The 27,515-nt window shown below is 36.5% G+C and overlaps 1 protein-coding gene across 8 annotated transcripts in view; it reads right to left on the bottom strand.

The window, feature by feature from the left end:
* Positions 1-27,515, bottom strand: part of RAPH1 (Ras association (RalGDS/AF-6) and pleckstrin homology domains 1) — a 107,816-nt gene that overhangs the window by 35,830 nt on the left and 44,471 nt on the right. For 5 of the 8 annotated variants that reach the window (XM_058708059.1, XM_058708096.1, XM_058708103.1 and 2 more), the window contains exons 4-6: positions 26,811-27,316; positions 14,520-14,600; positions 8,092-8,166 (exon numbers count right to left, since the gene is read on the bottom strand). In XM_058708059.1, coding sequence (XP_058564042.1) covers positions 8,092-8,166; positions 14,520-14,600; positions 26,811-27,316 — 662 coding nt within the window. The remainder of the gene's footprint in view (positions 1-8,091; positions 8,167-14,519; positions 14,601-26,810; positions 27,317-27,515) is intronic. The other 3 variants (XM_058708066.1, XM_058708074.1, XM_058708085.1) reach the window with 3 other exon arrangements.

Here is a 27,515-nt window from a genome sequence, read left to right as displayed (position 1 = left end):
ACTTCTTTATAAAATTTAGATAAGTAGTAATAAAATTATCAACAACTACAACTACAGTTACACAGTTTAGTTTTTCCTAAAATAACATATAGTACTGTAATACTGGTACTTACCTGTACTTTCCAGCAATAGGCCATTGTATACTGTAGCCTTAATCTCCAGTTGAGAAAAACTCATATAAGTAAATCTTCACTTATGAAGGATTACTTTCTATTTCTAAGCTTTTGATTACTCTGGAAAATATCTAAGAAAAACATATACTACCATCTTATACATTCCTATATTTAATATAAGACTTAAAACAAAAGAAAACCCTGGTTATATCAGCCAACTTTACCTGCTCTGAATTATGATTAAAAAATACAATCCATGTGTTACTCTTCACGAAAAAGCTAAAGCTTCCATAGTCAAAAACAAAAACGAACTTCATTTATAAGATTTACTCCCTGTTCTCCTAAATTGTTGTCTTTCTTGTTTCTGAACTGTTCTCTTTCCATTTCATAATCTAGGCTATCTTCCCTCATTTCAAGCTTAATAGTTACTACTCTGTAGAACAGAGAAGAAAATAGTGGTTAGAGAAGATACTGGGCTCCTTTGCCAGAAATCAGATCTTTTTCAATGAAAGGAGCCAGTTAATTAACATAATAACCGAGGCGTGGAAATACTATCTGTAAACCCAATTATGGAACAAAGAACTTTATTTTAACAATGGAGGGGGTAAGATAAGACTTGATTCTTAGACTATTCTAGGTATATTCATTTGATTAAAGGATTAAATCCTGTATCCCCCCCCCTTTATGCAAATAAACAACATAAAATATGTTGCCTGTGTATTTCACAGTAAGTTTCTTTTTTCTTTTTAATGCAGGCTATACAGTGAGAAAACTATGCTACTGTCATTAAAACTTAAGTTTCTAGAATTCTGTGTCTTAGAGAAACAAACCATTATTAAATTACCAAACCCTGGGTTTCTAAGTACAGCACTACTCTAGAAAGGAATTTTGAATACTAGCATTTCCAGTGGTTTTTATGAAATCAGTTGACAGGTTTTTTTTGGTTTGTTTTTGGGTTGGGGGAGAGGAAAGAAGGAAGTCTTACAAATGTTTTCTCAATGGGATAATGATCTTATGTTCCTCATGGCTCATTTCCCACATCTTTGTATTAGTATGAATGGCTGTTACAGAGAAGAAAAATTTATCAAGGCATATTTTCAAGTTTTACTTCATGTCTCTGAAAAGCAAATTTAAATCTCAAAGTCTGGTGAGGAAAGACTGATATGCAAAATCAATGCTTTGTGTATTTGGAATATAAACATGAACTTCAAAAGGCCAAATACTTTTATAACATTATAATTATTCTGCAGAAGTTAAAAAAATTGTCTCCAAAGCCAAAAAACATTTTTAAAAGAAAAAGAATATTCAGGAGGATAAGACAAGCTACAGACTAGGAAAAAATATTTGCAAAATATTTATCAGACTTATCCGATAAAGGACTATTTATCTAAAATATACTAAGAACTCTTAAACTCAAGAAAATGAACCCGATAAATGGGTAAAAGACACAAATGAACAACTCACCAAAGAAGATACACACGTGGCTAATAGCCTATGGCTAATAAGCTCAATATCATATGTCTTTAGGGAACTGCAAATTAAGACGGGATACCACTACACAACCTATTAAAATGGCCCAAATCTAAAACACTGAAAACATCAAATGTTGGTAAAGTTGTGGATCAAAAGGAACTCACATACATTGCTGGTGGGAATGCAAAATGGCACAGCCACTTTGGAAGATAGTTTGGTTGTTTCTTATAAAACTAAACATGCTCTCACAATATGATCTAGTAATCATGCTCCTTAGTATCTACCCAAATAAGGTGAAATTTACCTCCACCCAAAAATCTGCACACAGATGTTTATAGCAGCATTATTTATAACTTTGCTAAAACTTGGAAGCAACCCAGATATCCTTCAGTAGGTAAATGGATAAACTGTGCTACATCCAGACAATGGAATATTAGTCAGTGCTAAAAACAAATGATCAAGCCATGAAAAGACATCAGGGAAACTTGAAAGCATATTACTAAGCAAAAGAAGCCAATCTGAAAAGGCTGCACACTATATGATTCCACTTTCTTTTTTAAAATTTATTTATCTGAGAAAGAGAAAGAGAGTGGGCACGCGTGGGTCCAAGTTGGGGAGGGACAGAGAGAGAGTCCCAAGCACACTCCGCACAGGCAGTGCAGAGCCTGATACAGGGCTCAAACTCACAAACCGTGAGATCATGACCTGAGCCGAAGTCAGATGCTTAACCAACTGAGCCACCCAGGCACCCTGCACACTATGATTCCAACAACAGGACATTCTAAAAAAAGGCAAAACTATGGAGACAGTAAAAAGACGAGTGGTTGCCCAGGGTTGGGGAAGAGGGAGGGATTAAGTGGAGTGAAGCTATTCTTCATGATACAATGTTAGATACATGTCACTATACATTTGTTCAAATCCAAGACTGTCCTTGTTAATAAACTGGAGGGTTCCCAAGAGGGAACCCTACTGTAAACTATGGATTCTGGGTGATAATGATATGCCAACAAAGGTTCATCAGTTGTATCAAATGTACCATTCTGGTGGGGGATGTTGATCACTCTGTACCTTCCCCTCAATTTTACTGTGAATCTAAAAGTTCTCTACAAACATAAAGTTTATTTTAAAAAGGAATATACAAATTTAAATACTGCATTCTGATACTGGTTATAAATATAAAAATAATATTTTCATATTCCCCTTTTAGTATAATATTATTTGCCAAATACAAAAGAACACAACCAGTGCTACCTTTTGAAGCACTGATTTAAAAAAAGTCATTCAAATGTAAGATTAGTTTCAATGAAGTTTTTGTTCCACAGGCTAACGGGAAAAATGCTGACACACCAGAAGAATTAATGAAACAAGAGATACAGTGCAACCATTTGACATATATTAAACCAATTAGATTTCCTAGTCATCAGTAAGAAACCATTTTTATGTAAAGCACCCCAGGTGGGACTATGTAGAAATTTTTGTTGTTTCTTTATTTTTGAGAGAGAGAGAGAGAGAGAGAGAGAGAGAGAGAGAGACAGACAGACAGACAGACAGAGACAGAGAGTGAGTGGAGGAAAGGCCAGAGAGAGAAGAAGACGCAGAATGCGAAGCAGGCTCCAGGCTCTGAACTGTCAGCACAGAGCCCAATGCGGGGCTCCAACTCGTGGGGTCTTGAACTCATGAACCATGAGATCATCCAAGTCGGATGCTTAACCGACTGAGCCACCCGGTGCCCCTAGGTGGGGCTATTTTAACATCCAAATTCAGCCCTTCCATGTACTTAAAATAGTACTCTTGATCTGTTTTAAAACTATATCAAGTTCAAATTTAAGAACTATGTGCTTAATGTCAACCTAGGCAAATTTTAGTTTATTCTTCTCCAGTTTATTAACAAGGATGATCCTTGCTAGAAGCTTTTTGAAGAAACAAGTGATCAAGATACCTCTTACTTTTAGATTTTAGAGTCTGAATATCATCACTGGAGCAAAATTGAAAATAAAAATATTTATATCAAATTGCAGGATCATAGGATTTTATGCTTCTTATGGATAACCTCTTCCTCGGAAAGGTTGATTTCACCTACATTATCATGTTGACCCTAACAACCTAGAAGAGGAAGAAATTGTTTTAAGTTCATAAAGTAGACAATAAAGATCACTCTTTGTTGATATGTTTAGATTATATAGTAAGAAGACATATGGCAGTTTATTTATAAACTGACTTCAATACAAAGAACAAAGCTTTATTCATCTCATGTTCTCTTCTTTTTGTTAATGCAGAAACCCTCAGGTCTTAAGCCTTCTCTGCCCCTTATCTTTTGACTATCCCTTTCTCCACATTGTTTGTCCCACAGCATAAGTAAAAGGTATCTCACACATATAACAACTTTCTCTCCTACCCTGTCTCTTAAAAGAGCAAAAGACAACCCATTTTCAACCTGAAAAACTCCTGTGGGGCTATCAATAACCATCAAATGCCAAGCCTCTTCAAATTTACATAAAGAACAAAACTCAGTGAAGATCTTCTGATTAAATGAAAGCCAATGCTGTGGTTACACAGTGTTGAAGCATTCTCTTTAGTGTAAAAATTAAAATCTCACAGAAAGAGTGACAGTTGCTAAGAGATGGCCAATGAATTCCTTCAACTAAGAAATTATTAAGGCTTTGATGGTTCAGAACAAATCCAACTGAAATTAAGGGATTAAAAAGTGGTTAGCAGTTTCTTTGGGATCTAGTTTCACATTTTACAAAAAGTTATGTAAATTTAAAAAGATTCCAAGGAAACTTTGAGTGGTAAATAGCTCACTGCCTATGAAATGTTCTACTCTTTAATACTTAGAGCCCAAATAATAATAGTAACAACTAGTTTATTTCCTTGGAGAAATCAGGACATTTAACATTAACTGAACACCTAAAACTTGCCACACACTACGAGGCATTCTTGCACATAGTATCTCACTTAATTCTGAATTATACAAGGCCAATATCATTATTATATCCATTATACTGATTAACCAAGGCCCAGAAAGACTAATCTTTCTAAGATCATACCGGCAGTTACCAAATGACTACTTGCTCTCTCCACTATAATGTTGTCACAGTTCCTTTTGTTCTTAAACATTATAGCACAAACTTATGGGAAAGCAGTAAATAAAAACTGCTTGTGAAAAATGAGAAGACTTACAGTAATATAATAGCACTTTTGTAACTTCCCTGAAGCAAAGAAAATGGTGGTTAACATTATTAACAGTCCTTAGAAGTCACTAAAGGACCACTGTGTTATGTGACAGATGTTTGTTGAGACTATGCAGGCTTGGATCTGAGTGCAGGGGAGAGAGTTCCTGCTCTCAAGGAGCTTACATTTAAGGAGATAAAACAATAAAGAAATAGATGTATGATAAGTCAGTCAGGGATAAGTCCTAAGGAAAAAAATAAAGCAGGGTAAGGGAGTAAAGAGTGACAAAAACACATTGTTAGATGAGGAGGTCAAGGAAGGCATTTAGAATGGTACCCAGAGTTTTAAGGGCATCAGATCAACAATGTGTCCTTTGTCCACTGCTCCATTTATGGCAAAATAGTTCTGTGCTGGCACTAATGCCATTCTTAGAAGAAACTGGTTGGTATGGTTTTTGCAGAGGTTCCCGGCTCAGAACTGTATGTAGGATAGTTCGGTAATAGAGGTATAGGGACAACTGGATTTATGACGGAAAAACAAAACAAAACAAAACAAAACATTCCCTTTGCTGCCTTGGCTTAAGCACAGTGCCACTATGTTCATTCTACTGTTCATTCTACTGGGTGTCACAATGTCTTAGTTTGGAAAAGTGCATATGAGAGGTGGGTCGTAACCGGGGTATGATGCTTTTTGGGTAAAGGGAACCAGACTGCCACAAAGGTGGCATGCAAGAGGTATAAATTCATTTTAGCTTCACAACAGCCAAATTCTGTGGTATTGAGGACACTGACATTGAGAAGCTCCTGCAGCATGGGTTATCTGGGGATTTCTACCACCTCCTTGACTCCATGCCCCATCCCAGCCTATGTGTTTAGGTTCTATGCTAATAAATCACATTCTTGCTCAAATTTCTTGTTGTATGTAAGCAGGGACATAGCTGGAGCCAGGTGTTGGCTATATAGACCAGCAGTTCCAACACCTAGGTAATGGGAGAAGGAGATAATCCGAGCAGAGATGGCTCTGATGCTGCAGTTGGGATCACTGTCTCTTGGGCAGAGGGAAATGAGAGTTACTGACTGGATAACTCTCCCCGAGATAGGAATTTTGTACTGTTCACTGCCAAAGCCCCAGGGTTGTGAACATAGCATGTATCTGTTGAATGAAGTTATTCTCTTCAACAGTTTGCCACTACATTTGGAAAAAAAATACAAACTCTTTAAGCATGCTGTGAACAATCTGGTTCCTGCCTACTTCTCCAAACCCAAATCAAGACCACTCCTATCTACATTCAACTTCTGTGGCTCCAGCAACATAACCTTTTTTTCAACTTCTCAAACCTACCTAAGTCTTCTCCCTGAGCCTATCTATATGTAACACTAACCTTCACCCTCAAGCTGGCTTCTTTTCTTCCTTCAATGTTTAGGTTAAATACTGCCCATTTAGAAGGGTCTTTTCTGATTTTACCATCTAAAGAAAATGTATCCCTAATATTCTCCCCAGTACTCTCTATTGTTTTACCTTGCTTCCTCCATAGTATTTAACATAATTTAGAATTTGCTTATATTTGCTTGTTAATATTTTTTTTATCTGTCTTCCTAAGTAGACTGTGAGCTCCTGAGGGTAGAGGGATATGTCCATTTTATACAAAGCTGTATCTCAGTCCCTAGCATAATACCTGACTCAACAAATATTTGTTCAATAAATAAACAACAGAAATGGTATAATGTTACATCTGAGTGCAGTATACAAAATGGACTGGAGGAAAGAGAGGCAAGAATGAAGAGGCCAGTGCGGTAGCCTGATAAGAGGTAAGCGCCTATTTTAGGGTGGTAGCAATGGTAATAAAATGGATGGGTGAGCCTAATCCTGCAATTTCTTCATTGTAGCTTTAAGATAGTAACTGAGAAGAAAGACACTATCGATGGTAACGAGGGCTCACACCTGGGTAACCAGGACAGTGGCAGCATTCTGAACAGAAACAGAAATGTCACAAGAAGAAGGACATAAACTGTGAGGCCCCAGGGTAAGTGTGAGTAACAAAGCTAGAGATCTGTAGGAGTGGAGATGCTGGGAAAATGCTGGTAATCTTTAAGAAATGCCTGATAGCGATCTGGAAATATGTTGCTCTCAGGTAAAGAGATCTCATCTAGAACAGAGATCCTAGTTGAAGCTATGAGTGTGGATTCTGGGGAGACAGAGAGTAAACAGAGTAGGAGCTGAGGAAAGGAAAAAACTTTGCTATGGTTATAAAGTATAACGTGGCTATTATCTGCTTAGAATTCTACATTTCCCTACCATAAGCTGCTTCTACCCCATTCCTAGATCACTTTAAAGAGAAATTCAAGTGAGAGAAAGGATTTCACTGCGGACTCATGGGTCTTTGAGCTGCCCCTCTCAGAGAGATTTTAATTTTAGCCTTATTACCCTCTTTCACAAGTTTATAAGGTTAAGTAATACATTTTTTTAAAAAACCCTCAGACATAATAACTTAAGACACATTACCCATAATCACCACACATATTCCAAAGAAACTATAACCAAGTCTGAATTCTTGAATTCATTCTTGAACCATTCTTGAATTTAACAGTACTTAAATTAAGATAATGAAATAAAAACATGACTTGAAAAGAGGTAAAAATCTATTCAGCTTCCCTATTCTGTTATTCCTTAGTTAATAAAGACAGTGGCTAAAGGATTTTTTTTAAACCCCCCACCGCCTTGCCTCTCCCCACCCTTTTTTTTTAAGGATTTTAAATTGATGTAAAATATCAGCCCAGTGAAAATCCAGTTGGACCAATTCAAACCATTCTGAAGGCAGAGAACTGAGAAATTAAAATTACAGCTTTCTCTTCCAATTTGATTAAACTAATGTAAATTAAAGATTCTGTTTATATAAATAAATGTTTTAATTAAACAAAGTGTTTATAATGCAAACAAGAATTAGAAAACAAAATTTGCTAAAGAAACTCAGAGCATGGATAACCACTAGTAATGAAAGTTAAAATTAAAGCAATGTTTTTTGGCTTTAAAATGAAATAAAATGTTAAACTAGATTGGTCAGGTCATTTACAAAAGTTAAAAGCTAGTGAAAAATTATGGAAAATATTTTCCACTCTCAATATTTTCTGATATTGAGAGCAGAATATTAAGTCATTATATCTTAAGTCATTAAGATCAATAAACAATTACCTTCAGTAAGAGAAAAAATAACTCTACTAACAACAAAAGTGCTTAAATAAGAAAGTACAATCTGAGAGCACAATCAAAACTGGAAATTATATTCTACCTAAAAGGCAACAAATATTTACATGCAGGTGGAAAGAAGAAGTATCACCTTGGTCAGCAAATGAGAAGGTTTTCCTGCAATGTTTCTCAGAAGAAGGGAGGTTTCCCTGTCCAGATAGGAGTGCTTGTGCAGAAAAAGAGAGAAAAACAAAAAAGGCAATAGAAGTCAGCAGAGATTTTATGTGTTTAAAATATAAAGTAGACAAAGAATGATTCTCTATCATTAATCTCACGTCTCTTTCCTACAGTGAAATGTGTTCATAAGAAAACTTAAAAAAAAAAAAAAAAGAAGAAGAAGAAAAGGATGGAGAGGCAGACACTATCTATGCCAGCAGGCATGCCCTACCTGACTCCTGGTGGTCCCTCACTCTGAGAAAATGGACCATGCACTGCACAGATCACAGAGCCAGTTGGTCTTCTTGGGCAATGTTTGTGAGTGCTGTGCACACGGCACAGATAAATAGGTGTTGAAGACCAATGACTAAATGTATTCCTTCCTCTTATTAAAGCTTATCTCTATAAGCTATATAGCCTATATAGCTTTAGGTAGTATATTCTTATGAAAATAGAACAAGTCTGTATCATTTCAAAAACTCTGCAAGTATTTCTGATCAATTCAATGATAGCTACACCAAGAGAAAAAAATGTCCATAAATATTTTGCCTAGTGGATATCACCTGTTTTCAATAAAATCTTATCAATTCACTCATTATATCAACACTAATAGGACTATATTGCACAATAAAGGACTTACATAGCAAACAAATGACATAAACAAAATATTAACAGTATAGTTTCTTTACACTGATTAAATCAAGCATTTAATATATTTTCATAAGAATGGTTTGTGAATAATGAAGTCCCTAACTATCCTTTTCTCCCTTAATAACTTTTTAGTAACATATTCAATGTAAGTTCATGCAACTGTATTTGAACTCACAGAGTATAAATTATAGTTGCTTCCACATATATGTAATTCAAACTTGCCTGTCCCTAAATAATTCTGAATTAGAATTTATTTTTTAAAGCTATAGTTACTAACCACCATTTAAAACAATACATTGACACTGCTGAGTGGAATTACAGAAAATACTCTATGATATTACATTTTATAAATATAACTGTATATAAAGTTATATTTTGTAATATATAAATATATATTTTATAAATATAACTGTATATCAAGTTATTCTTGAGAAAAAATTCTTTGGAAAGAAATTTAAGTGAACTAGAGTAGCACCCACTCTCAGAAAATTGTCAGAGATAATAAAACACACTACTTCTAAGATTAATATTCTATTAAGATTAATCTTATATTAATTCTAATCTTAATTCTATTCTAAGATTAGAAACACTGTTACAGAAAAGAGTATTAACTTAATCTTTGCTCATATCTACACTACACTGAGTTGAGTTTGCTACTTAATATTTGATTGTCTATATAATTTATGTTTTACTACAAGATGAACCTTATAAGCATACCTGCCCCTTTCACCCATTCCTGCAAAAACAAAAACAAACAAACAAAAAAAAAAAAACAAAGGAAAAAAAACTAAGGTTAAAAAAAATTGGGCATATTCATTAAGATTAGCACTAACAGGATCAAACAATAACAAGAACAGAGACAATTATCTCTAGGTCCTCATTTACCTAAATAGTATAATCCTCCTGAAGGAAAAGATTAGTTGCCTTATCCATAAAGATGCAGGGCAAGAGAAATTTCTAAAATTGCAATTTAATTATTTAATTGTTGAGGTTAACAATCCACTAAGACCAAGGAGAAAACTGGGAAGGACAATTAAAAAGAGCAACTATAACTTCCACTGCTCTTCCATTCACTCATTTTTTGCTCACATGCAATGGCAACAAATGTATTTTATTTAATTTTTTTTTTTAAGATTTTATTTATTTATTTTTTAATTTTTTAACGTTCATTCATTTTTGAGAGACGGAGCATTAGTGGGGAAGGGGCAGAGAGAGAGGGAAACACAGAATCTGAAGCAGGCTCTAGGCTCTGAGCCGTCGGCACAGAGTCCGATGTGGGGCTCGAACTCACGTACTGCGAGATCATGACCTGAGCCGAAGTCGGACGCTCAGCCGACTGAGCCACCCAGGTGCCCCTAATTTTTAAAAATTTATTTATTTACTTCTTATTCATTCATTCATTTGAGAGAGAGAGAGAGAGAGAGAGAGAGAGAGAGAGAGACCGACCACACATGCAAGGGAGGGAGAAGGGCAGAGGGAGAGAGAAAGAATCCCAAGCAGGCTCCAGGTTCAGCATGGAGCCCGGTGCAGGGCTCAGCCCCACAACCCTGGGATCATGACCTGAGATGAAATCAAAAGTCAGACACGCAACCAGCTAAGCCACCCCAGGTGTCCCTGGAAACAAATGTATTCTTACACAATTATACAGAATAATACAGAAAACTATTTCTTAAAAACCTACTCTTATTTCCTTTATCTTATTCAAAGATTACTTTTTCAGAAAAAGATCCCTCAAATAAGTAGAATATCTATATTCAGAAAATTATATTTCAAATTAAATTTAAAAAATCTGCTTCATGCCATCAAAATGAACTATTATTTGGTGAATATAATTCCAGACATTAAATTTGAGTTTAAACTTAAAAATCATACAGGATTTACTCAATTAGTCCTCAAACTCAAATCACCTCAAGACTTCAAATCACTAAAAAAGAAGCCTGTAATCTAATCAGTGAGAAATGATGATACCTAACTGTATTTGTTTAAAGACTCATAAATAGAAGTTATACATTTAAAAATATTAAAAGGTTTGGGGCACCTGGGTGGCACAGTGGGTTAAGTTCCTGACTCTTGATTTCCACTCAGGTCATGATCTCACAGTTCATGAGATCCAGCCCCATGTCAGGCTCTACACGGTCAGCCTGGGATTCTCATTCATTCTCTCTCTCTCTCTCTCTCTCTCTCTCTCTCTCTCTCTCTCTCTCCCCCTCTCCCCCTCTCCCCCTCTCTGTCCCTATCCCACTTGCATGCATGTTCTCTCTCTCAAAGTAAATAAACATTAAAAAAAAGAAGAAAGTATTAAAAGGTTTAAACAGCCTAAAATGAAAGGGAGATAATCATTATATTATCATAGCTGGTGTACCAAAAATAATCCACATCCAAAAAATTAGACCACAAACAATATCTGAACATGATCATAAATTATTCTGTGCTTGGGACAGTCACATAGGTATTCACTGCTTACTCACTAGCTGGGAGGGAAGCCAGGCCGGCATGTTTCCTCTAAGTTTTAAGTATTTGTAGCACAAAAATGAAAACCTAGAAACCACAAGCAGCCAACTCCTTCCTTCAACAAATGCCTTACTTTATCTTCCCCTAATGGTGCCAGTCATGTGTTGCTCTACAATTCCTCAGAAAGTGGGCTAGGATGTCAGGAGAACTGGTTACTGGAGAAAAATGCAAGAGGGATGAGAAAAGTGGTATGCAGTTGGAGGACTGAGAAAAGCAAAGGCCACAGTGGTTTGTGCATGTCCTTAAATTAGTCTTCTGTCATGGCACACAGTGCTGGTAACAAAAATGCACATCACTTCATTTAAATAGGGCCTTCTTAGATTTTCTTTCATTCACCACTAACAATACAAAGTCAGTGGCTTATTTTCAATCCATTTCACTGGTTTATTAGCTTATTTTCTCTTTTCCATTTTCCCCTTTATTTTTTCAATTATTTATTAGATTTCAACTTTGAGCCTGGAGCCATGTAAGGCACTGGAAATGCAAAGGTGATCAGGATAGGCATTCTGTTGCTCTCACAAAGCTCAGAGTCTAACAGGGAGATAAACTGGCAACCATAATACAATGTGTTAAGTGGTATGGAAGCAGGTAGGAGGTGGAGTATCTAATACAAAATTAGGGGCTCAGAAAGTATTTCTCAAAATGCTTAGAGTCCTGGAAGATGAGTAACCAGCAGCTAGGGGTATTGTGGGAGGTAGAAACAGAACAAATAGAGATATCAGAGGCTCTAGAAGGGGGCAGTACTACCTTCAAGGAGACATTTCAGAAAATGGGGATATTTTGGACTGTCACAATGAAGAGGAGGAGGGTGTTATTGGTATTTATTCTGACGGAAACAGAAATGCTGGATGCCCTGAAGCATGGAACAATGTCACATAATAACGGTAAAAGTCCCACATCATACATGAACTTTTACTGTCTTTATATAGAAAATCATATAGATGGGAAATACTGTTCCTAATATTCTGAGCTTAGACCCCAACTCCGTTTTACATATAAATACAATATATTTCTGTGTAATTTTAATATTCAGTGACTCTTCCAAGAATACTATTTACCTTGTGAAATAAATTGGGGGAAGCCTGCACTTTCTTTTGTCCAAAGTTTGCCAAGAGTTATTCATCACGTTGGAAAATCATTTCACCAATGGAAACCTAGCTTAAAGAGTTGCCAAACCAGAAAGGACAGTATCATTGTGCACTCTGTCACATGCAAGTAAATGACAGGAGAGATTTGAAGTTCCTTTTAACAGAATTAAGAACTAAATACTGTTAATGAAAAGACATGAAATGCAAGGACTTCTCTGAGCTTCAGTAATAAAGACTTTTAAAATATTCCATATTACTATCTTATTTAAAATAGTTATAGCATAATGAGAAATCTATGCTGTAAAAATATCAAATATCAAAATTTTATTATTGCCTCATCCAATTTGTAAGATAGTGAATGGTTTTATCACAATTAGAAGTAAGACTCATTTGTAAAAATTTTATACTTCCCCATTTTCTTTTCTTTGAGCCTATAAGTAGCCTCAGCACATTATCCCTACTTCAGTTAAGGTTATTTTCCTTTTTCTATTACCAAATATAGGTATGTTTTGTCTGCAATTATTTGTCATAAAATGTTTTAGTTCTAGGCCCACCCATATTTCTCCTTTCTTTTTTCCTGTAAAAAATGACTTCTGCTCACCTTTCTTAAATCCAAATTATAAGTGGATTTTTATTGATTTATATGATTGATTTATATGATTATGTTATTATGCCTTTTACTACAGTGGTGGTCAAACATTTAAAAACTGAAATAGATACATTATTATATTATAAGTTACTTTTTGGTTATTCTCCACCATGGGTATTAATTAGGGCATTAAATTTATTTTAAAAAGTAGGTATGTAGGTAGGGTATACTATCTATGAATTTCACTTGGGATAAACATAGTGATCTATATTATTTGTTATAAAATGGGGGTACCGGGACTGGAAGGATTAAGAACTGAAACAAGTAGATGGCAATGCAAATATTACAGCAAGTGCCGATGATGCTTAAGAGTATAAGGGAGGGGCTGAAGGTGAGGTAAGAAAAGTGTTTTTCACTATGCAGGATATAACCCACTAGTGAATTATGAAATCAATTCACTGGGTTACTAGGTTATTACCAGGGAAGGGAAGGGTTATGGAAAGAAATGGAAGGAGGGTCAGAGGGAATCTGATTCGGTTGGACAGGGGTCAGGAACTTGGCATTTTCTTGTTATTCATAGATGATTCTGAAGCAGCAGTGTCCAACTGAATATAATACAAGCCACAAATAAAATTTAAAATTTTCTAGGGGTGCCTGGGTGGCTCAGTCGGTTGAGCGTCCGGCTCAGGTCATGATCTCACGGTCCGTGAGTTCGAGCCCCATGTCGGGCTCTGTGCTGACAGCCTGGAGCCTGCTTCCGATTCTGTGTCTCCCTCTCTTTCTGACCCTCCCCCGTTCATGCTCTGTCTCTCTCTGTCTCAAAAATAAATAAACATTAAAAAAAAAATTTTTTTTAATTTTCTAGTAACCACATTAAAAAAAAAGGAATGGTAAAATGAACATTAGTATCTTTTAACTGAAAATATCCAAAATAATATAATTTCAAGAATCAATAAAAATATTAACATTTATATTTTTAATATTAAGTCTTTGAAATCCATGGTGTAATTTATTTTTATAGCACATCTCAATTTGGATTAACCACATTTCAAGTGCTTAATGGCTACCATAAGTAACAGCACAGCTCTTAAGCATCCAGCTTTGTCAACCACTGATCAGAGGGTACATTTTTGAAGAAAGAAATTGGGTTTTCAGTGAAGCATCAGTGTGGAAGAGTCACTCTACTTGACAACCCCATTCGGAAGAACAGCTAAATTTGTCCATACCTTAAGAAATATACAAAAGCCCTTAGTTTCAGAGTAAGAAAGAAAGTATGTAGCTTTAGGTTCTGATACAAAATTTCTTTATATCAGATATCCTACCACCTATATAATCTTACCGTATTAACATTCAGTTGTACTGTTTCATGCAGTTGCTCATTTGTTTTCTGCTAGTTTAAGACTGGTTTAATTTTAATTCAAAAAATTTAGGTATATGACCAGTTTTCATCATCAGGAGTTCTAAAGAATGCATTCCTCTTCATTGCTATTTTAGCAGTCCCACGGACAGGTTTACAGAACTTACAGGTGTCAGCTCAGCCTGTTCTTCTGTGAAGTCAGTATGATGCTTGGCCTGCTTGCTGGGGCATCTCAGAGAAATAGCATGCTGTGAAAATGCAGGAAGGAAGAAAATGATAGGTAAAGGAGGTGGAAAAGGGCCAGTCTCATTATCATGCAGGAAGAGAAAAAGATCACTGAAATGAATCGTTGAAACAAAATAGTAATGAAAAGTTGCATGCATCTTTAATTATATTATGCAAAAATAAAAAAGAACCAGATGATCTAACCCTTGATAACTTAAGGATAACTTAAGGATAACCTCACTACTTTTGAGACAGCAGAGCTCTATGGGAAGCTATGCACAAACACCAAGTCTAATACCAATTCCTGCTTCAACTGGGCCCTGACTGCTGTTTGGCAGTACTCTTATTAGTCTTTTCCCCCCACTTCCTAAGTCATTCCCTCTAAAGCTCGTTCTAAGCAGTTTCCAAGTTGGTCAAGCTTCTAGTTTCACCCTTCCACCTCTTCGTATGACTTCATTTCACCCCATTACTAAGAACATCACATCCCTCAGCGAGGATTTTCATCACTAAAATGTATCCTTGAACCTCACCTCTTTCTCATCTTTTTCTCCATTTCTGTATGAATAAATATATATTAAGTATGTCCTAGATCCCATTCATTTCCCCTCATTCCCAGTCTCTATATTCAACTAGTCCAGCTTATAGGGAGTGGGAAAGACAGAAAAATATTAAATACTTCTAGGTACCCACCTCTTGTTAAACTAGTGTTTTCTCCTTTTCACTGCTAAATTTCCTGAATTCAGCTATAGTATACTACCCTTCACTTATCTCTCAATTTCCTGCAATCTAGCATCTATCTTTCTTCTCCAAAGTCTGCATCCTTTGAGTTGTAATGCATTCTACAATTCATTCTCAAAGTCATCAATGATCTTTTAACCAAGGATTTCTATCTTTCCTATCATAGCACTCACTACACTGTACTGAAACTGAAATTGTTTGGTTGTCTGTACTCGCACTTTCTCCTCACACTATAAATTATAACCTCCTAAGGACACTGTGTATTATGTTCACGGTTTTACCCCTTACAGCCTAGTGCAATGCCTAGGCACTCAAATATTTATGGCATGAATAAATGACCACTGCTTCTTGGATTTCCCACCACAAGCTTGTTCAGATCAAGACTGTTTCTGCAACAGATGTTGGCAAGGATGTGGAGAAACAGGAACCCTCTTGCACCACTGGCAGGAATGCAAACTGGTGCAGCCACTCTAGGAAACAGTGTGGAGATTCCTCAAAAAATTAAAATAGAATTGCCCTACAACCAGCAATAGCACTACGAGGAATTTCTCCAAAGGACACAGGAGTGCTGATGCACAGGGACACATGTACCCCAATGTTTATAGCAACACTATCAACAATAGCCAAAGTATATACGGAAAGAGCCCAAATGTCCATCAACTGATGGATGGATAAAGAAGATGTGGTATGTATATACAATGGAATACTACTTGGCAATGAGAAAGAATGAAATCTTGCCATTTGCAACAACGTGGATAGAACTAGAGGATATTATGCTAAGTGAAATAAGTCATTCAGAGAAAGACAGGTATCATATGTTTTCATTCATATGTGGAATTTGAGAAACTTAACAGAAGACCATGGGGGAAGGAAAGGGAGAAAGATAGTTTCAAACAGAAAGGAAAGCAAAACATAAGAGACTCTTAAATACAGAGAACAAACTAAGGGTTGATTGGGGGTGCGGGGAGGAGGGAAAAATGGGTGATGGGCTTTGAGGAGAGCACTTGTTGGGAGGAGCAGTGGGTGTTGTATGTAAGTGATGAATTATGGGAATCTACTCTTGAAGCCAAGACTACACTGTATATACACTGTATGTTAGCCAACTTGACAATAAATTATATTAAAAAAAAAACCAGCCAACATGCATTTATTGAGGGGCATCTATAACTGTGCCCAGTACTGGTAAATATTCAGAAGTAAAATAAATGACTTTATTAAAAAAAACTGTTTTTTCTTTATTGAGGTATAATTGACAAATAAATGACTCTTAAGAAAAAAAAAAAGACTTTTTTCTTTGCCCTCTCTACACTGTCTCATTAAACATATTCTCTAACGTGCCAATCACTCTATCATGGGAGGCCTATCAAATGTATATTGCCAATATCCTCATTCTTAGGAAATAAATAAAGACTGCAGTATTAAAGACTAAAGGGGCATGATAAATGCAATCGACTGCCAAATGGTATGGGGAAGCAACTGTATATATAAAAAAACAATAAAGCAAATGTTGCAAAATACCAAAAATTAGTGAATCTGAGTAATGAGTTTCATGAGTTCTTTGTAGTATTCTTTCAAGTTTTCGAAAGTTTCCTATTATTTCAAAATGAAAAGTTTCTTCATTTGTTTATTTATTTTAATTTGCATCCAAGTTGGTTAGCATACAGTGCAATAATGATTTCAGGAGTAGAATCCAGTGATTCATCCCCTACATGTAACAAACACCCAGTACTCATCCTAACAAGTATCCTCCTTAATGTTCCTTGCCCATTTAGTGCATTCCCCCTACCAAAAACCCCTCCAGCAACCCTCAGTTTGTTCTCTGCCAAAATAAAAAGTTAAGAATCTATTCTCTGTAGACTCCATCTCACACAAACTCCCATCTGAAGTGTTCAACAAAAAGAGATGACTGACTATATACCATGCTAGTCTGACGGAACATTAGTTATTAAAATTCAACACACTGAGGGGTGCCTTGGTGGCTCAGTCAGTTGGGTGTCTGACTTTGACTCAGGTCATGATCTCACGGTTTGTGGGTTCAAGCCCCACGTCAGACTTTGCACTGACAGCATGGAGCCTGCTTCAGATTCTCTGTCTCCCTTTGTCTCTGCCCCTCTCCTGCTCTTGTTCTTTCTCTCTCTCTCAAAATTAAACATTAAAAATTTTTTTTAATTCAACACATCCTCACCAAAAATGAATATATGTATGCAAAGTGACAACAGAAGTAGAAATAGTACATGTGCAAAGATTAAATGTCATTACATTAATACAGATGAAAGGGACCATGGAATGATATAGTTTATTTAATATTAGGTTCCACTTCCACAAAATATTCAAATACTTTACTACAAAAAATTATCTCCCCCAGATCTAATTTTTACCTCAAAAACGAATCTGGGGGTCAATCAATTCAACACATCAATTTTGCTATAAACATGTTCAATTCCAAAAACTTTTCTTAGCAAGCTATCAAATTTTCCATCAACCAATCAAAAACTCCAAAAATCTCTGCAAAGTTAGTAAAGTTAGTTATGGATCACCACTTTTTTGAACTGAATCTATAACATATTAAAATGAAGTGTCATTTACAAGCCAGAATCTTGTGCTGGTGTTGGAGTGGGGGTGGGGGGAGATGGCAGGTGCACAGAAAAGCATTGATCTCATACAGGAGCCAAACCATAATCAAGAAATGGCCTCGCACCAAAGAACAAAACACTTCCTTTTGATAGCTAACACCTTAGATTACAACTGGAAAAAAGAAGTAGAAGTCGGTGGACACACATTAGGTTTCAATAAAACATTTACATTCATCCTTTACTGACATGTGTGCATCTTTCACAAATATTAAAAATGAGCACAGCATTGGCAGTAAATAATGCAGACCCTAGGGCTGGAATAGTCATTCCAGTCTGAGCCTCTCAGCTTAGCCATTTACTGGCATTGTGACTCTAGGCTTACTATTTAACCTGTTTCCTCATGTGTTAAATAGAGTGATAATAGCATTTCCTCCAAAGGCTGTTGTAAGAAGTGAATACCATTACTATTTATTACAAATGTGGGAAACCATCAACCTTCATCTGAATTTCATTTATGCCTCAATTCATTTAAATTAGAGCTAGTTTAGAGTTGTTAAATTTTAACAATACATTCAGGAATATACTAAAACACCACAAGATGGGGATATTACTGCGTGAATCTCTTCACCCTTTTTCTTCGTCCACCCTTGTATTTCTGTCTCTTGGTCTGGGTCTAAGAGCACTGGTCATTTTGAGTTTATTTTTGTGAATGGTGTAAGAAAGTGGTCTAGTTTCATTCTTCTGTATGTTGCTGTCCAGTTCTCCCAGCACCATTTGTTAAAGAGACTGTCTTTTTTCCATTGGATATTCTTTCCTGCTTTGTCAAAGATCAGTTGGCCATACTTTTGTGAAATAAGTCATACAGAGAAAGACAGATACCATATTTTCACTCTTATGTGGATCCTGAGAAACTTAACAGAAGACCATGGGGGAGGGGGAAAAAAGTTAGAGAGGGAGGGAGGCAAACCATAAGAGACTCTTAAAAAACTGAGAATAAACTGAGGGTTGATGGGGGGGTGGGAGGGAAGGGAAAGTGGGTGATGGGCACTGAGGAGAGCACCTGTTGGGATGAGCACTGGGTGTTGTATGGAAACCAATTTGACAATAAATTTCATATTAAAAAAAAAAAAACAGAGCACAGGCCAGTCTAGCCTTGTCTTGATTCTCCTTCAATTCTGTGATGAATTAGCAAGGTATTGCAGTATGAGCTCTACAACCAGACTGTCTGGGTTCAAACCCTGGGGTAACTTATTTGGTCATTCTCTGCTTCAGTTCCTTCAGTTGTAAAAATGGAGGTAATGCTATCTATTCCATAAGACATTGTGCAGATTCAGTGTGTTAAGACATGGTAGGCACAATGCCCAATACAGAATAAACACCCAATATAGTAAAGGGGCTATTATTTCCCTGTTTTTCACCCCTCTTCTCTCTATTCCTCTTTCACTAGCCATTATGTAACCAGTAAATGTCTGAATGCTTTAAAATTATTTCTTTTATATTTTATAGTCCTTATTCATTGTAAAAACAGATGAATCTATTTCTATTCTTGTTCAAAAAAAAGGCCCTTTACCAGCCCTCATAACACAAAACTAAAAAGAAAAACAAAACAGACCTAAAATCAAATAGAGATGAAAAATCGCACAGATTACTAAGAAATACACAAAACAAGAATGAGGGTATATATGTAAATGTTGATTGGGGTGGTGTGTTTGAAAAGTGTGAGAACTAGACTTTCATCCTGGTTTTCAACAAATCTTCAGTTCTTTCATCTGGTACCTATTCTTTCTACTATTTATTAACCTCAGTAAGCCAGTGAAATTGGAATTAAACCCAAGTTGGTACATGCGAATAAATTTCAGTCAAATGCAGTAACATAGCCATCAGAATTTTAAGAGAAAAATAGCTGCAATAATTGAGAAATCAATTAATAATCCCTATCTTTTAGATATGCAGTCCTCTTAAAGTTTGAGAAAGCCTTGTGCTCTCAAGTTAATACCTCAGACCAAAAGGTTGTTTGCTAAGAGTAACTCAGGACTTAAATTCCAGTGTGGTTCCCCACCTCCTTGTGCTACAATAAACACAATTGCTATTTTCTTTCCACTACCTCAAAATTTCTAATTAATTCTTTAAATAGTTCTAAAAAGTGAAGGAACTGGAAGAATTTATTGCACTGAACCTATGATATGCTATTGGCATATCAAGTTATAATGGTATATCAATGAAAGATTTCATCTAGGAAAGATTTCATTTACTAGATCAGATACTAAGAAATTTTTTCCTATCATAATATTTATAGTACAATCATCAAGTATTAGTAGGATTCAATAAAACCTTTTGAATCTGCCATAAACTACAACAATAATAGCTCTTAAAAGCATTTTCATTTTAAAAGTACAACTTCATGTATAAAGTTCCAAATTCAGAGGAATCATTAAGGTTTCAATCTCACCAAAAAATAAATATAAAGGAATGTTTTAGCATTAACCTTTTATCAGTGAACCCTATTCTATATAAAATTTATAACATGAAATTACCATTTAAATTTGCCAACTGCTATCTAATTTAAAACTATTGTCTTATCAGTTAACATGAATAAAAGTGCCATAACAATGCCAGGAAATCAGCTGCAACATTTATTTCACATGGGTTAAGATACAAAGAGGCTACATTTGAATTTATTTCAACCACAATGAATTCCAGTTTAAAAATTTACTAGATGAATACTACTGGTAGACTTCATAAGAATACTGACTGAAATTATTCTATGATCCATTTTTATGTTTATCCATGGAAAATATTTTATTTTAAAGCATTCTTTAACATTCAGGAAGTAATCATTTTTTAACAATCAGCTTCAGTTTATTTTTAAGATACTGATAAAAACTGGGTGGCAAATGTTATAGTTTCGTAATTCAAATATAGACTCCCCAGTTACTTGAACTACTTACTGTCTTCTTTGGAATAAATAAATAAATAAATAAATAATAAGAAGGCTTAAATGAAATAAATAAAGCACACTATTTCAACAAAAGTTAGGAAAGAGAAAGGCAGGGAAAAAAAGACTTACTCTTCCAGATGTGAAAAGGTACTGTGCCTATCCTGGTTTCAGAGAGCAAGAGGGCAAAAAGATAAGCCATGGTATTGTTTCATTTTTAGATGGGCACTTTGACTACCCATGCCCCCAAGATAGAACAATACCAACCTCAGATTGATTCTTCTAACCTGGCTCAGATGTCTGGCAAAAAAGTAGGAGGCAGCATGACTGGCAAAGCGAGAGAAGGAGGGAGAGGTAATGGGAAAGCAAATCCTGCAGGCCATTGCATGGAGCTGGGGTTTAGAGTAAGATACAAAGTCTTTGGGTTTGAAAAGAGGGGTAAAACCTAACCTACCTTTTAAGAGGATCACTCTGGCTTCTGTATGGATGGTATAACGTTAAGGGGAAGGTGAATATAGGAAGACTAGCTGGGAGGCTATTGCAAAAATCTACATCAAAATGATGTTGGCTTGGTGGCAGTGAGGGTCATGAGAAGTGATCAAATTCTGGATATATTCTGAAGGTAAAGGAAACAGAATTTGCTACGACTGGAATGGCGGGGTGGAAAGAAAAGTAGACTAAGACTCCAAGGATTTTGTTTGATGCACTAGAAGGACAGCGGAGCCACTGACTATGATGGAGAAGACTTTTCTCCCAGACTTTTAGTTTGGGAGAAAAGATCAGGATTTCAGTTTTAGATGAGTTAAATTTGAGCTACCAATTAGACGTCCAAATAGAGATACTGATTAGAGAAAGGATGTATGAGCCTGGAGGTCAGGGTGGAGGTGCTGGCAAAAGACACTTGTATTTCTTTGAGTCTAAGATGACTTAATGCTGGTACTTTCTTGATCTTCATCAGGAACTGTCAAAAGAAAACTTCACACAGAATATATTTGGCACCTCACTGACAGTGAGTGACAAATGCCACCTGTTTCTAAAACATGGTCTCTCAACCTCGGTACAATTTGGGGTTAGATAATTCTTTGCTGTGGTGGCTGTCCTGTGTGTTGTAGGATTTTAGCAATACCCTTGGCTTCTACCCACTACGTACTAGTAACACTCTTTTATCGGCGACCAAAAATGTCTCCACACACTGCTGAATGTCCCCTGGGGGGGGGGGGTGCAAAATAGCTCCCAGTTACCACTGTTTTAGAGGGATTAAAAGGTGGGGAACAGGTGCGTCTTAGATAAATGAAATAGGGTACTAAAATGTGGAAGTTGTCAGTGCTTAAGCTCACAAGACCAGATTTGGATAGAAAAGTAGTCTGAGGACTGCACCCTGGGGTACTCCAATGTCAAGAGACCATAGACATGAGAAAGAGATTGTGAAGGAATGGTCAATGAGATGCATCCACTCCTTCCCCAAATCAAACTAAAACAAAGATAAATTTTTTTCTGTTGCCTTTTAAAAAAATATTTATTTTGAGAGAGAGAAAGAGAGCAACTGAGCCCATGCGTGTGTGCACAGAGTATGAGCGGAACAGGGGCAGAGAGAGAGGGGGAGAGAGAATCCCAAGCAACTCCACGGTCAGCACAGAGCTGGACATGGGGGCTCAAGCTCATGAACTGTGAGATCATGACCTGAGCCAAAATCAAGAGCTGGATGCTTAACTGACTGAGCCACCCAGGTACCCCTTGTGTAGCTTTCTAAAAAAAAATTAATAACAAACTCACAAGACATGACAAAATTTTGGAAGCTAGAAAGCATTTGGCTGAGTGGTAATCAACTCATAGACCCAAGGAAAGCTGAATGTTGAGCCAACACTGGAGAAAAGCACAGGAACAACCCAATGTACATCATGTAACCTCAAAAGTCTCCAGAAGCAACAGAAATGATCGTGAGAAGAAAAGCAGGAGGATTACTTGAAAGCATACTTAAGAAAGCAGTTAATTCCCAGATTCCTTCCTTTACTCGCCCAACAGCAGTGGTCTCAAGTTCAGACTGACAGTCACTTATAGGACCCAACAGACCATAGCTTGGCACCACGTTTACTTAGCTCTGCAGAAAGACAGAGCATGCTAGCATGAGACATGCTATCTTTAGAAGGGATTATACAGTCCCCCAGAAGCCTTTTGTGGACACACCATTGTAAAGGACAGAGATCATGTAGGTAAGTACAGAAATCACTCTGGCTTAGGGAAACTTCATACTCCACATGAATCAGCAGTACATTTTAACAGCCAATGAGTATAGGTTCTAGGATCCCTCAAGGGATGTATTTATGTTCACTTACAAAACTGACACACTGCACACTGGGAAACAAAGGACTGTGTCTTTTCATAGGCTTCTATAGTTTACTCAGTCTTCCCAGTCCATATGCACTCACTAATCAGGAGTCAGTTTGCAATAAACAATATTACCTGGAAACATTCTATATTTATTAGTCAAGTTTCTAGTTAAAAAAAAAAAGCCAGGAGAAGGGAAACACCCAAGATTGTTTCCCATGAAAATAAGGGCTCAGACTTGCTATTAACCCTTTTCTACTTAAAGTAATTCTCGGGGCACCTGTGTGGCTCAGTCGGTTAAGCACCTAACTCTTGATTTTGGCTCCAGTCATGATCTCATGGTTCATGGGATCAAGCCCCATGTCAGGCTCCGTGCTGACAGTGTGGAGCCTGCTTGGCATCCTCTCTCCCTGTCTCTCTCTCTCTCTCTGCCCTGCCCCTGATCATGTGTGCGTGAGCTCTCTCTCTCTCAAAATAAATAAACTTAAAAAAAAAAAAGTGATTCTTGAAGGGGAACTTTTGCCTTACAGGGAACATATAGCAACGTCCAGAGACGTTTCTAGTTGTCACAAGTGTCACAACTGAACTAGGCGTATGTACTCCTGGCACCTAGTGGATAGATGTCAGTGACGCTGCTGAATGTCCTACAATGCACAAGATAGCTCCCACAACAAAGAATTATCTAGCCCAAAATGTTAGTAGTGAACGTTGAGAAATCCTGACCTAAAGGGATCAGACAGAAGTTCACATGCTGAACACTGAGGACCACCTCACATTGCAAGCCTTCTCAAATGGGCTGTTAATGCACTGGCAGCCAAGCATATGCCCTCCATGCAGAATGGAAGAATCTTCTCTGGAGAAGCTCACCCACCTGAGAGAAAAGACCTAAGAATGATCCTACAGCAAAGACTGCAAAAGACAACAAAGAATTTTAAGATGATAGTAACAGAACATTAATTTTGTTTGAACCAAGAGACTTAATTAACTGGGGGAAAGTTTGGAGTTGAAATAGTGATAAACATACAAAAAAACTGTATGTTTTTAAACTTAAAGACAAGTTTTAATTCCAGGTAAGCAAAATGTAATGTCCCAGAAAGGAAATGTAATAAAAGCACATAGAGCCTGGGGCGCCTGGGTGGCTCAGTGGGTTAAGCGTCCGTCTCTTGATTTTGGCTCAGGTCATGATCTCATAGTTCCTGAGTTTGAGTCCCGCAATGGGCGGTGCGCTGACACTGCAGAGCCTGCTTGGGATTCTCTGTCTCCCCCTCTCTCTCTACCCCTTTCTCACTTGCTCCCTATCTCTCCCAAAAATTTTAGAACGAGAGAGAGAGAGAGAGAGAGAGAGAGAGAGAGAGAGAGAGAGAAAAGAAAAGAAAAGAAAAGAAAAGAAAAGAAAGAAAGAAAGAAAAGACAAGCATATAGAATTTAGCACCAAACTGCATGTATACAGTCATGATAATACAAACACTGAATAGTATCCCAACCAAAATACACTGGGAGGATAGGAAGGGAGAAGGGAGAGGAGCTGTCTAAAAAGGAACTGTCTAAATCCTAATCTTCCAGAGCAAGAAGTCAGAAGATAGCACATATAACTATAATAAATCAAGAAATAGTAATAGAAGTATAGATTTAATGATATAGATGTAAATACCCTGAGAATCAGCTAAAAGAGCAGACAGTTCTAACCTCTGAGAGAATATAGCATGTTTGTACACATGTGTAGCAGTGTTTTCTGTAACAACCCTCACAGAACTATTGGCCTCTTTAAACTCCATGCAGGCAAATGTAATTAAAATATGCTTTAAAAATTGTATTTGAGTGTAGGGACAATTTGATACATGGGTTTGGGATTTAGTAAGCCTCAACTGGTTTTCTTAATTTGAAGAACAGACTAGATCCATAAAAAAGTGCACTAAAATAAGTTCCAGATTTGTTAAACCACTTTTCTACTCATCCAGGCAAGGCAAAAGAACAGGCTGGATAGAGAAGGCTTCAACTCTTTCCCTGCTTTACTCCTGGTTTACTCACCAAACTTTATACTGAAGTCTTACATTAAACATGATACTACTGAACACAGGTATCCTTGCCTATGAATGCCACAAGGTCGCATTTGAAGAGTTTGCTGGGAGAGGATTTTTCATTTTTCATTTTATTGTATGAATTTATATAATGAGTATATTTTTACAGATGAAACACAAAGATACTTAATGATTAGTTCATAACCTGACCACATACATCTTGACCCAACTCAAAGTAACCTGATTAGAAGGAAGGAATATCAATATATAAAACACAGAATAACCAAGAAAGCATAGCCCTAATAAAATATTGCTCATATTCCAAAGGGTAAATCTAAAAGACATAAATGATACATACTGTGGAGCTGGTGCTAAATATAATCCCCAAACACTGTAAGACAGAAATCAATTTTTAAGTTCTCTATATAATATACATACCACTTAAATGAGCTTCATTTTAAATAAGTCAAAGTTTATTTTTTAGATTGATATAACGTACGTATTCTTTACAAGCAACAAAACTCGAGTTTATCTCCAAACCACCATGATCCATGCTTCTTTTATACCGCACTGTGCCCAGAACAAGCTAGGTACATTAATGGGTACAAGGAGCTACTGACAGAAATTAATCTAATGAATTAAATCAATGGGGAGAAAATCAATAATGTTGAGTAATAGGTGTAAATTTTAAATTTCTCTGTGATTCTTTAAATCACGTTTGCCAAGATTTTAACTTAGTATTGACTATTCACAAATAGATTATTTTACTCTGTGGTAGAGAGCATTGTAAACAAAAACCAAATGGAAGGCTGGCTTTATTTTGCCCACACTGATTTTCTTCTTTCTTGCTGTTTACCCTGTAATAATATTGCCTTCTTCTTGACAAAAATATTCAATAAAGAATTTACCTACACTAAACTCAGCTCTTGCTAAACTCATTTTAACATATATCCATTTCTTACTCTTGCCCCAACACATCCAAAAAACTTTGCCTTTTAAAAATCCATTCACATATATTATCCCTTTTGATTTTCTGAACCACCAGATGAGGAGTACACCCTGTGCTATTAGCTCCATTTTACTTATGAGAAATTGATGTCCACAGAGGTTGAGTAACTCATTTAAGGTCCTAATGGTAGTGAGTGGCAAAGATAACACTTGGAACCAAGTTTTCTGATTCCAAGTCCAGTGGCTTTTTTCACTACAGTACACTTACTCTTTGATAACAAAATAGAATATTGGAGGACTACAGTGGTGATAGGTATCTTTTTCATAAGTTGTTTTATAATAAACATACATTAAAAGCAACTATTATCAGCTTAACAACTATAACAGCTTTGCAAAATGTCATCAAATATAAATCACATTTCAAGTTTTTAAATCATGTGAAACAAATGATATTAATTCAAGGGCTTCAAACAGCCTAAGAATAAAATGAAGAAACTCTCTTAATTACTGTGACACTGCTGTATCTGGTAATATATTCCTTCTGTAGTCTGATTTGAAAACTTAGCTTAGAGGGATCCTTGACAAATTTTAAATGTAGAAAAAAAAAGATAGTTAATTAAAACTACATTTAAAAAAATGTAATTTCCTCCCTTTTTTAGTACTAAAATACCAGGAAAAAAAGTTCCATCTACTTACCTCAGTAATTGGCTGCCCCTGATGTGTCAAATCCAGTTCTTGAGGGCGTGTTACTTTATCAATATCCAATGAGTCCATGCTGGACGTTGCAGAGGTGATGCTAGAACGAGAGGAGTTACTAATAGAGCGCACTTCAGCATCGCTCACTGTGCCGGCTGATGCTGTTCTTCTGTGCTGATTAGTTACTGAGGGCTTAGTGTCTTCTAGTACAGATTGCTGAGCAGCCTCATCCATGCTCAAGGAAGCCTGCTCTAATTGTGCAGTGATGTCATCCAGGGAGTAGTTGGCATGTGACACTTTAGTTACTCTGTTAGACGAGGACGACAATCCTTTCAAAGTGCCATGTTTTGATGCATGTCGGCTAGCAGGTAATTTCTGAGTAGCTTTTGTTTCTGTGATTTGACGCTTACTATTTCCTGCACCAATACTGCTTAGCTCCTGCTCTATTGAGCAAAGATCAGCCATCAGGGCATCCAGATCCACAGTTTCTCCCTGATTCAGAGCTTCTGCAATAAACAATATACATGATGTGTCCAGATCACGCTGAATGAGAATTTATACATTCTATTATAAATCTGCTAATGAATGCAGGGGAAGAAGCAAAGAAATGTATCCTATTGGGCCTAAAGCCTACCAAATATATATTTCTAAGAGTTTTTTGTTTTAAATTCACAGAGAAATTTTTAGAAGCAAATAGTCCATCTT

This window comes from Neofelis nebulosa, chromosome 2 (assembly GCF_028018385.1).
Source record: "Neofelis nebulosa isolate mNeoNeb1 chromosome 2, mNeoNeb1.pri, whole genome shotgun sequence".
NCBI classification, from domain to species: domain Eukaryota; kingdom Metazoa; phylum Chordata; class Mammalia; order Carnivora; family Felidae; genus Neofelis; species Neofelis nebulosa.
Note: the sequence above shows the minus strand (reverse complement) of the source record. Positions and strands in the feature narration are given on the sequence as shown.